Below are 13,618 nucleotides of genomic sequence, written 5' to 3'. Positions count from 1 at the left end.
CCCAAAATAGGAATAAACCTCATGGCCTTCCCTTTGCCTGCTCCCCACGCTGAATGGTGCAGACTACTGAACATGTAGCAGCCAGGGAGAGCTCTGGGATGCCTCAGCATGGACCCCAAGCTCGCTTTGGCACTGGCCACAGCCAAGACGAGGCAGGTGGAAGCATGCACAGACACAGGTATTGTAACAATTCATCTCCCCTAAATGATCACATGTGCTATTTGCAGAAATGTGGAAACAGAACTGCACAATGAATGACAGATACTCCCCCTGGTCAGAGCTGTCAGGAGCCCCAGGCTGCTCTATTGTGCAGGACAGGAGGCTGCACTCGCACAGGATTTCATGGTCTCTATTTTATAGGGAAGGAACAAGCACAGCAACACCACAACATATTGTAAAATCATTTGCATTCATTCGCATGAACATAAAATCTTGGCAGCCCCCCAGACCTTGCACATCATATCAAGAAGCTATCACAGCCATAATAACTGCCTTGCAGCAAATAGGGACCATTTCACTGATATACTAATTGCAGAGCACATCCTGCCAGGGCTCCTGGGGGAGGAGGAGAGGAAAGCTGTGGGGAGGACTGCACAAGTGCTTCATTTGCATCAGATGCCCTTATTATTTCTCCAAGTTCTTTCTTTTTCAGTATTAATTAAAGCTCACGCTGTGACAGCCACGAGGCAGGCAGGCACACTGAATGACTGCCACATATTTCAGCAGGTTTCACTTATCCCACTGCCTAACACTTTTTTCAGGTCCCTAAGTAGGATATGCAGGGACTCAGGAGTAAATTTTGCTTAGGGATAAAAACCTGATTGGAATAAAATCCTACTTCAGTGGTACAAATAACCCTCCTGATCTTCTCCATGGACAATGTACAACACCAGTGGGCATCCAGAACTCTCCTCTGCACCCAATCCTTGGGAGCCTCCCAAATGTGAGACATGCTCCTGACTGCTTGCTGTGCGCAGGGTTCACATTTACAGCAGGGGGAAACAATGGCTCCATATGGTTTGGGGCAGAGATCAGCACAGGGCTTGTGTCAGTTCTCTGACACTAATTTAACTTCAAAAAGTAGAGTCTTTTTTAACAGTTTGCCCTGCATAAAGTCTTAGGCCAGCAGAAGTGTAAAATCTGGTGCTACCACCAAAACCCTGCAGGTTTCTGCTCAAACTGCAAGGAGAGTTCCTTCCACCCTTTTCTTTCTTTTTTTTTTTTTTCCCCCTCCTCAATGGGAAACATGCAGCACTTTGCTGTGCTCACACTGCCATCAATGGATGTACAGCAGCAGGAAGGCTTGCAAAGCTGTTCCTCCAGACCAAACACCACCCTTTTCTCCTGCTCAGTCATATCCTGATGCCAAGGAGAGAAGATGCAGGGAATTCAGGGGCTAATTCCTAATTAACACAGTCCTTTGTGTGTTTGGACCAGCCTGGAAAACTTGCTGTGCTGTCAGTGAGCTTCAGAGTTAACACTCCCTCTTTAAATTGTATTTTGCAGCCACAGTGACATCACTGCCTGTCAGCTTAAGTGCACAGCTGGGCTCTATCAATTATATTTTCATGGAATCACAGAATGGTTTGAGCTGGAAGGGACCTGAAAGCCCACCCAGCCCCAACCCCCTGCCATGGGCAGGGCTGCCACCCACCAGCTCAGCTGCCCAGGGCCCCATCCAACCTGGCCTTGAGTGCTTTATAAGGATGGCGCACCACAGCTTCTCTGGGCAGCTGTGCGAGGGCCTCACTGCCTTCTGAGTGAAGAATTTCATCTTAACATCTAACCTAATTTTCCTGTGTCGGGAAATTTAGCCTGTCCCATCGCTGCCTGCCTGTGTAAAAAAAAAAAAAGTCACTCTCTCTTGCTCATAAGCTCCCTTCAAGTACTGAGAGGCTGCAATGGAGTCTCCTCACAGCCTTCCCTTCCCCAGACTGAACAACCCCAGCTCGCTCAGCCTTTCTTAACAAAAGAGGAGCTCCAGCCCTCTGATCATCTTTGCTGCCCTTCCCTGGACACGCTCCAACAGCTCTTCACCCTTCTCGTGCCGGGGACCCCAGACCTGGACGCAGTACTCCAGATGGGACCCCACGAAGGCAGAGCAGAGAATCGCATCTCTACCCCGCCCGCCACCCCGTGCTGACGCAGCCCAGCACGCCGCCGGCCCTCTAAAGCACCAGCACGTCACTGCCTCCCGCCGCGAAGTGCGGCGGCGCGCGGGCTGCCAGCCAATAGCGGACGGCGCTGAGAGGAGGTCCCGCCCAGACAGCCGGCGCGGGGCGGGCGCTGCAGGGGCGGTGCGTGGGGCCGGGCCGAGAGCGCGGCGATGGAGGCGGGCGAGGGTCGCGTGCTGTACTTCGCTTACGGCAGCAATCTGCTGCGGGAGCGGCTGCTGCTGCGCAACCCCTCGGCGGCGCTCTGCGCCCGGGGCCGCCTGCAGGTGCGTGCGGGGAGGGCGGCGGAGGGAGCGGTTTGTGAGCGCAGAGCGGCTCTTCGGGAGCGCTTTCCCGGGGCTGCCCTGCGAGCAGCGGTCGGCTTCGGCTGCGTGCTTCCCTGCCTGGAGGGCCTTGTCCAGGGTCCTTACAGCACGTCAGCGCTGATCAGAGCCCGGATATACATAAGTAAAGCTGTGCGGCTGTGTAGGTTTTTGTTGGTTTTTTTTTTGGTTGTGTTGCTGTTTTGATTTTTTTTTTTTTAATTTTTTTTTTCCTACTTTGTTTTATTTTCTTATTGATCAGGCAGTCTTCCTTGAAGCTCTTTTCTTTCCCTTCTGTGCTGCTAGGGAAGGGCTATGCATTGTATAACAAGTTGGAATGAAACTCTGACCTTTGTGATGTCAGGTGTGAAATGACCCTGGGAAAATGCAAGAACAAGTTGTTCTTTTTTGCCTCTATGGCAACATTCGGTATTAGTTGTAAGAAAAAAAGTACTTGTTTTCTGAAGCAATGTTTTGACTTGCAATACTTGCAAGGGAATGGAGCCAGCTGACATTTAAGGTCCCTTCCAACCCAATCCATTCTGTGTGTAAAGCTCAGTCAAGGAGACGTGTCTCAACCTAAAAATACCCAGGAATGTTCCAATTGAAAGATGAAAAAGCATAAAACATGAGAAAATACACAAATGGTATCTTACATCTGGGCACCTCTATTAGAGAATGAGGAAAAGGCCCAGAGCTCCGTGTCTTGGAAGCTTCATTATTATCTCTTTTCTCACAACACAAGAAATGGTTAGTTAGTAGTTAGGTGTCTACAGATGAGACTTCTGCCAGCAGTGTTTTCTGGCAGACCTCTCTCCCCTTTGTCCCTTTTCCCCCTGTAGAGATGAAAAAGGATGACTTCTGCCCACTTGAGATCCTGCCTTCAGGACTATCACTTCTTCCTGCCACAGCTCCAGCTGGCTTCTTGTAGGCTGTGCTTCAGCTGCCCCTTCAGCATCAAGAACAAATCACAGCCCCTATCTTAAGTGAAGTAGAAATTCATTGTCTGCATTGGTTTCATTTGCAGGATTTTAAGCTCACTTTTGGCCATCATCAAGGCAGGACAAGTTCTATCTGGCATGGAGGTACAGCTACCATTGTTCAGAGCCCTGGAGACGAAGTGTGGGGAATAGTGTGGAAATTGAACGCTAGCAATATAAGTTCACTGGATAAGTAGGTGACTTAACTTTGCTGTCTTCTATTACTTTAGAGAGCAATTCAAAAGTAATAGGTAACTTTCTGTGACAAGCAGTGTGGAAGCTTTTGCTGCAATCAAGAAGATGCTTTGGATTTTAATATGTGCATCTTACTCCACTGTATGTGTTAATTGCTTCTAAAAGATTTGAGATTAAAATAGCTTTGTTTTCAAGTAAAAACTACCATAGGCATATTTTAGTAAAGTATGGATGTTGATTTGGAGCTGATACATTGGGCAGGTTACACTTTTTGTTTTTTTTAAACTCTTTTCCTCACAATATTCTGTTCCATAAATGCCTCTAAACTTTGTCCTTAAGGAAGATCCAGGCAGGGAGCAGGGGCAGTATTGTTTCTCCCCTCAAATGGGAGAGGTTCCCTGCACCGTTACAGTGCATGGTGCATGGTGGAGGAGAATGTTCTGCCTGCGTTCAGTAATTAAGACAAAGGCAGGCTGAGCAAGTTGTTCCCAACCTGTACTCAGGTTAGAGAGTCTGGAAGAGCATCTGGGTAAATAAATGAAGGAGTAGCAATATTTCCTGCAGGGCCCAAGGAAGGACTTTGCTTCTGGTGCAAGAGGATTGTTTGTTCAAAGCTTTTCATTACTGTCAAATAACTGTAGCAGTAGGCTAGTGAGGATAAGAAGCAAGATATATTAAGCTAGGTGAAAGCATTAGGCTAACATAGTTCTCCTGCTTCTGATACTATAGCAACCTTGGTTATGACTGCACTGTGCTACATAGGTATGTTCTTATAATCTTGGCTATGAAATTTGAAGCTTCAACTCGCTTTTCATTGCCTACAGTGAAGCTGGAAGATAACAAACTATTGACCAGATAATGAGAAGAGGCACAGTCAACACTCTCATGTTCTGCTTGGGAGTGCTAGTCCCAAAGAAGGCATCCAGGTAGCATGCTCCTGACTGGTGGGAGCTTCACATGTCCCTGCTTTCTTATCTACCTGGTTCCCCATCAGCTAGGGATGGGGAACCAAGCTCCTGCTGACCCATACGGAAATCTATGAATTATCATTCTTTCCCCAAGTGTAAACTTCACCAGATGAAGATCCTGCCTGGCAGTAGTTGCTTTGATAGCAGCACTATGTTCTTCCCTTTAGGGGCAATATTTTATATTTTAACTTAAAAAAATGTTCCTTATATGCCATGGAACTGCAGATCCCTGACTTTTTTTAGAGAGGGAATATCCTTTAATGCTAGCTAAGATGCTAGAGACTTAAGTGCTGTAACTTCACCAAAAAGACACTGACTATTTCCTAGTTGCCTAACTGGTGCCAAGAAGATGAACTGGAAATGGATGGAAATAGGATGTATTCTTGCCTTTTGTAATGACAGAAGAATCATAGAATATCCTGAGTTGAAACAAACCCACAGGGATCACCAAGTCTAGGTTCTGGCTCCATACAGGACTACAAAAAAATTAAACCTGAAAGCATTGTCCTAACTCTTCTTGAACTCTGTATTCAGACATCCATTGGTAGCTAAATGCTAAAGGTAAAAATAAAAATGTAGCTCTGGTTTTGTACTTGCTTTTAATTTCCTATGGCAGCATGATTTTACTAGTTAGAAAAACTATATATATATACATATATATACATATATATATATATATATATATATACACACACACTGAATTAGCTCTTTGTTACTGTGCAGGTCTTGCACAAATTAAAGGTTGTCTTGGATTATTCACTTTGGAATGTTCATTGCAAGAGTTGTGCCAGTTTCTTCTTATTCAAATATAACACAGTGGCAAGATAAAACTTTGCAAATGTTTAATTATTTGTAATCTGATAATTTTGATTGAGTTTCTCTTGTAGATTACCAGACTTGCACAGTAACTAATTCACAAGCAGTACTCTCTAGTCTTACAAGATGGCTGCTAGTCATCTTTCCTAAGGTGTTGAAATGACAAAAGTGAATGCTATTTCTTCTGTAGAAACTAATTTTTGGATATGAAAGTAATTTGCACAGAAAGTACTGTAATCTGTTTTGCTTTATTTCTTTAAGTTAGATAACAGTGCAGATCAGTGTTCTGAATTATTGTGCTAAATGTATAGGTTTAATTGCACAGTTTGAAAGATGTTAGTCACACATTGATTATTAGGCATTAAAGGAATATATATATATCGTTTTTAGGCAAGAGGGAGTTGAAGATGGCATTTATGTCCCAATAGAAGTTAATGTCCACACTGAAGAAGGAAAGGTTCTGACCTGTCGAAGCTACCAGATGAAGGACTATGTTTGTGGTCCTCCTTCTCCCCAGTATAAAAAGGTGGGTATTGCATCTGGAGAGAGTGAACAGAAATATATAATGCAGTACATGTGTCCTGTTTAATAAGTACTTTATTTACAGTGGATGAAAGGCATGAGTAATTCTAACGTTAAGGAACAACTTAATCCTTGTGCAATGTACTGGTGTAATGATGCTTACAGAACACTGCTAGCTCATAAAGATGTACTAAATCAGTTTTATTATCTGCTTTAGTTCTACTTTGCATGAAGCCTCTATTTAACTCATGAATTAGTGATGACTGACACATGGATTTCTGAAAGATGCCAGTTGTTTCCAATTTTCTGTTTGGAACTAAAAAATGAAAATATCCCACTTAAGTGGAGCATAGTTCTAGGACAGAGGAAACTTCCGTGGGGTGAACACAGTACCTGGCTTGTAGTCTAGTTATCTTCTAGTACATGAGTTCACCTGCCTCATTTTACCAGTTGCATCCTGAGTAGATCATAGAATTTCCACCACCACCGTAGGGCACTGCAGGGTTCTCACTTGGTGGCTGGTGAGGCAAAAGTGTTTCAACACTGTTCTGGAACTCGCTGAGTGTAGAGATGATTCAGTCACGCAGCAGGCTTGACCTGCTTAGCTTGTGAGATCTGATGAGGATCTAGCCTCAGGTGGCATGACTGCATGTCTGGAATTCTGCAGTTATTAGCAACTGCAAATAGACATCACTAGCATTGTTTTTTTGTTTATGTTTTTTTGTTTCTAACCAAAAGCAAAGAAACTGGGCTCAAGTCTGTTATATCCCATTTTCCTGTCTGAACTAAGGAATTGACTCCCACTGATCATCTTCTGGGAGCACAGCAAAGACCTGCTTTGCTGCTGCAGGATTTCTTAAGAGAAAGCTTGCTTAGAAAGCAGGCTGTGCTATTTCACAAACCTCCCCCTTCCCCTCCTGCTTCCTGTCAAAACTGATCTTCAGGGCTTTTCAAGGAATTGATCCATTGAGTCTGTTGCTGTACCTGAGCTCTCCCTAGTATGCTGTAAGAGCAGACTTTCAATTTTGGCAACTTCATTCAGTTAATTATTCCTTGTTGTAGGAATGTTTTCTAACCCCCCTCCCCCCTCCTCCCACCTCACCCTGGTTTATTTGTTTAAACTAAGGTAACCAGGTAAGAAGGCTAGAAATTTATAAAGGTGACTGCATTTGCATCCATCTATTGTTGTGTACTTCTTGTGGTAAAGTTAATCACTTCTAGGCACTTCATCCTTGGGTATCCTGGCTGTTGAATGCATGAATGAATATTTGCAATACTGTCAGCTTCTAAAGTTGTGCATTTATCTCTTTCACTCCTATTTGATAGCTTGCTAGTGTGTCTTTCAAGCCTTGGCTTCTATATCCTCCTTCTATATCCTCCTGTTTTTCTCTCATAGTCACCAAGATTCTCTTGAACTAAAAGTTCAGGTTTTCTTTTTAATTTTTTTTTTTAGGAAAGCTGCAGTAACAAACTAAGGAATCTGTTTTCACTAAACCAAGTATCAATTTCTGTTACTCCTGTAACCTATCTAGGCATTCACTGTTGTGCTTTGGATTTGATCTGAATAACTGAATGAAAAACTTAATCGTGGACTCTTGAGCATATTGGTAGCATTTCAAAATCTTAGGTAGCCTTGGTAGTCCCTGGTTTTCTCATGTTGCTTTAATTGGTTCTTTCTGTTTCAGTGAATGTTTGGAGGGATCTGTTGATATTAACATTACTACTGAAGTTTTTTTTCCTTTCCTTTTTCTCTGTAGGTTATCTGCATGGGTGCAAAACAGAATGGCTTGCCAATTGAGTATCAGAAGAAATTAGAAGCTATTGAAACTAATAACTATGCAGGACCGGTGCCGATCCTAGAAGAAATTGAAGCTACTATTAAAGCAAACAAAATAAATTTTGCATAGAATAATTCTGTCCTTGCTTGGCCATTCACCTTGAGTTAGATCCTTCTCTTCACTGTGCTGACCAGCGGTTTCTTTATTTATCAAGAAAAGATGAGTTTGCTGTATATCTGCAGTAAACTATTAGACATAATTTGCAGTCTGGAGACACGCTGACATTGACAACGTCTTCACTTTGTATTTATAGCTTAAGTACATGCAGATTTGTGAATTAGCTTTCTGTAATTCTTATGCAGCTCTGCACGCAAATTTGTGCTTTCTGTTCTGTTTACAGACCTTTAAAAGAAAAGGCCCATTTTGCTAGCTGTTTGCAGCTCAGTTACCCTCTGAGGAATAAGGGCTGCAGAATCAGGCCCTTTGTTCACAAATGTATACACAATTGTCAAGGTTTTCAAAGATTTGTTAGAGTCGAGTCTACTCTGCACTCTGAAGCTATACTGAACTTTTTTCTGTGTCGTTTCTGTTTCCATTTATATAGTTAACAAAAGAGAAATATTTTTAACTATTTCCATGTTTTAAAGTGTTAACCCGAAAGGGGACTCAGGCTTGAAAACAGCATTTAGCAAAGGATCTTACTCAAAGTATAACAGCCTCCCCTTTTCTAATAATCAGCATAGCTGAACTACTTAAGTACAACCAACAGATTCTAAATAATCATTTTTGGATAATTCTGTGCTTTTTAACTACTTCTTTAACTGTCTTGGTTTTTATCTAGGATTTGCTGATTTCACTGTACTTCAGACCAAATCTCCTGTGAATTAATCCTAGTGCATCTGTGTTGTAGCTTTGTCTATTAAACCATAGATGAACAGACGTTGCCTTTTTCTCACAGCACTGACAATCCCCTACAAAACTGGTGACACTTGTAAGGTTTACAGTACTTCTACTACTTCATAATCTATGGTACATGGCAGCCCCTTGTCTGAGGATGACAAAGGAAAACTGGCAACCTGTATGGTGCGAAGCTACTGAACTTTGGCTTCTCTTCTGTGCCGTAAAATATAATCGGTGTCACTGTGTGACAGCTTAGATGGAAAAAATGGAAAAGTAGCAAATTTACCACATCTTCTCTCTGTATTTTTTCACTCCTGTGGACTTCTGCCAGGGATGTGTGTAGTTGCTGTCCTGATGTCATGTACAACGTGAGGGCTGTTCCTAAAGCTGGGCACCACGGATGCAGTAAAACACGGTAACTTTTTTGTATTAGCATTGCCTGGTCTGAGCCTGAGTACATAAAAATGCAGTTATCAAACCTCCCCGTGCCTGTGCAGTGTGTTCTTTGGGAATATCAGTGTCACATATTTAAGCTATAAAGTGGGTGATGTGGAAGCATAACCGAAACTTTCTTTGGCTCTTTGTACTTCTCATGGATGCAACTGCAGTACAGAGGGCAAAAAACGAACGGCCCAGCACCTTAATGCCACAACCGCTGGTTTTGCTTTACCCTCACCGGGCTCCTCGGGCACTTTTAAGTGGGTGTTTTACCAAGAAGAAAAAGGAAAATAATCACCTGGCTGCCCCAGCGGAGGGAACTGATGGTGGGCGCTCGATGGCTCCTGCTGACGAAAGCGGCGTGCAGGATGGGGAAGGGCTCTGCCTCAGGGGAGGAGGAATGGCGGGCTTTGCGAGGAAGGCGCCTTCGGCCAACCGCGTGGGGAGGAAGAGCAGGCTGCGAAGGAAACAGGCCTTCGGCCACGGCTCCGCGGGGAGGAGCCGCTTCCCGCCCGGGAGGAGAGACCGCGTGTGGGGCGGGAGCTGCTTCCCTGCGGGCCGGGGCGGCGCAGCGCCGATCCGCTCCTCCTCCCCTTCGTGCCGTCCGCGCCGCGGTGAGTGCAGGGCAAGGGAAGGGAAGGGCCGGGCCGGGCCGGGGGTCGGGCACCGCGTCCTGATGTGCGGGCTGGGCGGCGGGAGGAGGACGTCCGGCAGCACGGCCGGGGCCCGAGCTCGAGCTCGGGGGTTTAAGGGCAGAAATCGAAGTGTCTGCTTCTTCTGCTGTCGCGCTCGAAGCTACGGGATGGAAGGGGAGGGGCTGCGGTCCCCTGTGAGCTGGTGCCACAAGTGCGGAGCCGCGGAGCGTTCCGTGCTCCTGCCGCAGGGCCGCTCGCTGGCGGCGATGTGAGATGTGAGCCCTCGGCGGGGCGGGCGGGGTGAGGGCCTTGTCCTCCAGAGGGGACACAGGCATTAAGTGACGTTCACTTGTGAGCCCGACGGAGGATCCATCTGCGTGCACTGACTCACACAGGAGCACTGAGGCCTCGGTGCTTTCCCCAGTTAACGCAAAAATCAGGGGGATGTGAGAAGTGAGAGCTGCCTGCCCCGTTCTAGCACCTGCACCTTGGTGCCGTTTGGTACTGTGTGAAATAGTTGATGTTCTTTTGAAGATGAGGTTACCATTAGAAACAACTCTGAAATTAAGAGTGAGCGGAAGCAAGCTCTCCTTTGTTTGCTGTGTTCGAAGACATTGTGTCACACGTGAATTAAGATTGGTAAAATCAATTTCTATTTCAGTCTCTCCCAGAGACAGCTAGTTCTTGAGTTCACACTGTCCTGAGTGAGCCAAGATTGCCGTCGTTAAAGAAAACACATCATGACCTCCAGTTTTCCTTTTGCAGTAGCGACCCGGCAGGGGGATGGTTATCACTGTAAAATAGCTTTTCCCAGGAGACGAATTTGACCTGGAGGCGCAATGGCTCATACTTCTGAGGGGAAGGGAGCCACCTCTGTAAGAGTAACTTTCAGTGCTGCTCACAGAAGACTGTGCCAACAAGTATGGGAAAGCCTCTCCAAGACTCCACTTGCCCTGGGCTGGCACTGCGCTGTATGCACATAGCTGTTGCCCTTACCAGAACTGGCTATAGGGTGCTATGAAATCTTGAAGATATTCCAGCCGCTGGCTGCTAGTAGCTAGTGCTATGGCATGGGACTTCATTTCACAGAGAATTAGAGGAACAGTTTTTGCTGGATTAACAAAATTTCAGAAGAAACTTACTATTGATTTAGTCTTCAGCTCTTCAGATGTATTCATGTTGGTCTTAAATAAGCTTCTCTGAATGACTGCTATTAATTAGTTTGTTCCTTCTATGGGCTTTGTTGCTTCATCATACCCCGTCTTCTTGGAGCAGCTGACTCAGTGTGGAGTTAATTCTTCAGTTTACCCAAATGTGGAGTTGTTTTTCAGCTATTGAGACCTTTCAACTTCTTTTTCTACAACGTTTCCTTTTAATAAGATGTTGTAATAAATGCTATTGCTACCAGTAAACCAGAGTATTCCTCACTACCAGAGGACTTGCAGAACTGGCAGCTGAGCAAGCATGGCAGTTTTGTTAGAAGGAAAGTGATCTTAGTGAAAAGAGGATATAAGAAGGGCAAGGCCAGGAAAGCTGTAACTGTATGTATGCTTGCACAATGCTGAGGATTTTTAAATAAAGAGAAGTCAGAAGAAGCTCTGGATAGACATGCAGATACCTTCACACTGAAGCTATCAGCACTGCTGCTGCTTCTTGACATGGATTACGTAAAACCTTGCTGTAAGCACCGATACTGTGAGAAATTTCATTTCACTTTTTCATTTCCCTCCTTATTCTAGGCCTGATACCCATCTTTCTTCCTCTTTGTTATTTTCAGTTTTGCAGGCTTACGATAAGCATCCCTTGCCAGTCTTGCAATTGCTTTTGACATCCCTTCCGTCCCCTCTGACTCTTCATTCATAGGCCAGGGCTGCCCTCTGTCTTTTCTTTGCCTTTGCAATGGATGGGTGAGCACTCTGCTTTCTGGTTCTTTTTAGTTCCTGATAGATTTCTGTTCGCTTCACTGGACTGAAGCTGCTGTCCCCAAAGAGGCTATCTGAATTTCCTTTACAACATCATTGGCAGTCTCTTGAGTAAACCATTCATTTTCCTTTCCGCTTCAGGAAGAAGTCCATTCTATTCCCAGACAAGAAGCTCTTCCCCAGTTGTGCCTGTCCCCTTGTCTCTCCATACCAGCCCCCTACTTTGCCCAGGTATGATTGCTCTTGCCTCCCTCTTGTTCCTCCTTCAGTGTTCTGCTGATTTAGGGACTTCACATAGCTGGCAATTATTTCCATTTCTCCCTGTGTGTATACCCTTTGTACAAACCTCACTGCTAATACTCAGCTGTAGTTGCTACAACAGCTGATATCTTTTCATTGTAACTTAGTGATATCTTAATTGGACTGTAAGAAGTTTGGGGTGGCTTTCGGGAAATTATTTAATTCATTAGCCCTTTCAGAAATGGAGTGGCTGCTAAATGAGGCAGTGGTTCTCAACAGTGTCTGTGTTCAGGCTTTTTTATTAATGTCAGGGCACTTTAGTGCACTAATATGTCTCAGTCTTTTCTACCAGCATCCCCTTGACTGATGCACTGGAATTGAATCCAGCAACTGGAGTGCCCAAGAGAGAGAACTCCATGGTCTAGCATGTGATTGCTTCCAACACCTTTTTCTAAGCCACATAAGTGTTTGTCCTTAAACATACACTAGCACTGTACATCTAGTAGATCCTTGTAATAGGAGACCTGGTGCATTGTAACTCTGTCATCTATCACACCAACACCAACTGTGGAAGCTGGAACTCTTGCCAGAAAGAGAGACGATGGACTTGCAGATAAGTTTGGTACCTTGTAACATCGACACATTGCTCACCTGTTTCCAGTCAATTTAAGCTAGACATACAGAATTATATATGTCAAAATCCTACAGGTTTTTGGTGTTTTTTTATCTGAATGAATAAGCACATTTCTCACAGTGGTGAGGACTTTTAGGTGCTGTTGCACATGGAACTTCTATGGTAGGAAATTTTTGTGTTGGCTTTAGTCTAGGTAGAACCTGAAGTTTCTTCATGAAGCCGATACACTCTGTTACAAGCATGCATGTACCTGCCTTGCTGTTAACTGTACAAGTCGGGAACTGGTTTTGTTCCAGTACCACTTAAGGTGTTCATCTGCCGTGATGTTTTCTTTGTCCATAGATGGTGAAGGTTTTCCATTTTTCTTATTAAAAGAGATCAGTGAAAAATACTTCACTCTTCTGTATTTTCTGCTCTTTCTCTATTTTTTCCTTGGTGCTTGGCCTCACCTCCCAACAGCAATCAGGTTCTCTGGCGACACAGACTTAGTCATATGGGAGGCAGGCTTATTTGAGACCTTCTGTTCTTTCCATATTTTCCTTGTTCTCGTCTTTTTGCTGTATTTTTCTATTTTTTTCTTTTTAGATGGATCTGAAAGTGTAAATAAACTATTTCTATTTATTTTGTGCTCTTGACAGTCATTGGTTCATTATTGCGTGTTCCTGGATATTTGCCTTAGTTGTCACAAACTAGAAAGAAAGAACATGGTCCTAGAAAACCAAAGGAAGCAGGAGGTGTTGGGTAGAGGCAGTACAGGAAAGGGTTAATGTTTCTATTGCCTGTATTTTTAAGGTGACTCTATCTCTTTAAAAGCTTGCAAAAGCTTTGGAGTGAGTGATGTTTTCAGTATTGTTTGGTCTTCATGATAGTGTTCATTTTTGAAATGAGTTTTCTTAAACAAAGAGATGTGCAATGTGGCTTCTAGGAAGCCGAGTGACTCAGAAATCAGCCACTTCATCTGGCAGGTCATGTGGATGGTGCAATGAAAGCTTAGTTTGTTTGGGGAGCTGCAGTCACTCACTCATGTGGTAACAAAGTCAGATCACTTGCTTCTATTCTCTTTGGCTGAAAGAATTTTGTTGTTTTTGAGTTGACTGAGTCCCAAAATAGTTGG

At 44.3% G+C, this 13,618-nt stretch overlaps 2 protein-coding genes across 5 annotated transcripts in view; both read left to right on the top strand.

Moving 5' to 3' along the window:
* The first annotated feature begins 2,255 nt into the window (after positions 1–2,255).
* GGCT (gamma-glutamylcyclotransferase) lies at positions 2,256–9,117 on the top strand. The gene is made up of 4 exons (XM_031590285.2): positions 2,256–2,440; positions 3,504–3,649; positions 5,826–5,961; positions 7,715–9,117. Exons 1-4 carry the CDS (start codon positions 2,327–2,329, stop codon positions 7,862–7,864), a joined length of 546 nt encoding a protein of 181 aa, XP_031446145.1. The 5' UTR covers positions 2,256–2,326; the 3' UTR covers positions 7,865–9,117.
* A 432-nt stretch (positions 9,118–9,549) lies between these two features.
* The window catches only part of NOD1 (nucleotide binding oligomerization domain containing 1), a 29,936-nt gene continuing 25,867 nt past the window's right edge, over positions 9,550–13,618 (top strand). For 2 of the 4 annotated variants that reach the window (XR_004166493.2, XM_031590281.2), the window contains exons 1-2: positions 9,575–9,687; positions 11,772–11,861. The gene's annotated coding sequence lies outside the window, so the exon portion shown is untranslated. Of the gene's footprint in view, positions 9,688–11,771; positions 11,862–13,618 lie in introns of all 4 variants that reach the window. The other 2 variants (XM_031590283.2, XM_090142475.1) reach the window with 2 other exon arrangements.

This window comes from Phasianus colchicus, chromosome 6 (assembly GCF_987193195.1).
Source record: "Phasianus colchicus chromosome 6, bPhaCol1.hap1.1, whole genome shotgun sequence".
NCBI classification, from domain to species: domain Eukaryota; kingdom Metazoa; phylum Chordata; class Aves; order Galliformes; family Phasianidae; genus Phasianus; species Phasianus colchicus.
The sequence above is the reverse complement of the archived record's forward strand: the minus strand, read 5'-3'. Positions and strand labels throughout refer to the sequence as shown.

Coding starts and splice junctions, on each gene's coding strand:
- GGCT (XM_031590285.2), top strand. CDS start 2,327: ATGGAGGCGGGCGAGGGTCGCGTGCTGTACTTCGCTTACGGCAGCAAT. Junction 2,441..3,503: donor GCGCCCGGGGCCGCCTGCAG/GTGCGTGCGGGG, acceptor TTTCATTTGCAG/GATTTTAAGCTCACTTTTGG. Junction 5,962..7,714: donor CTTCTCCCCAGTATAAAAAG/GTGGGTATTGCA, acceptor TTTTCTCTGTAG/GTTATCTGCATGGGTGCAAA.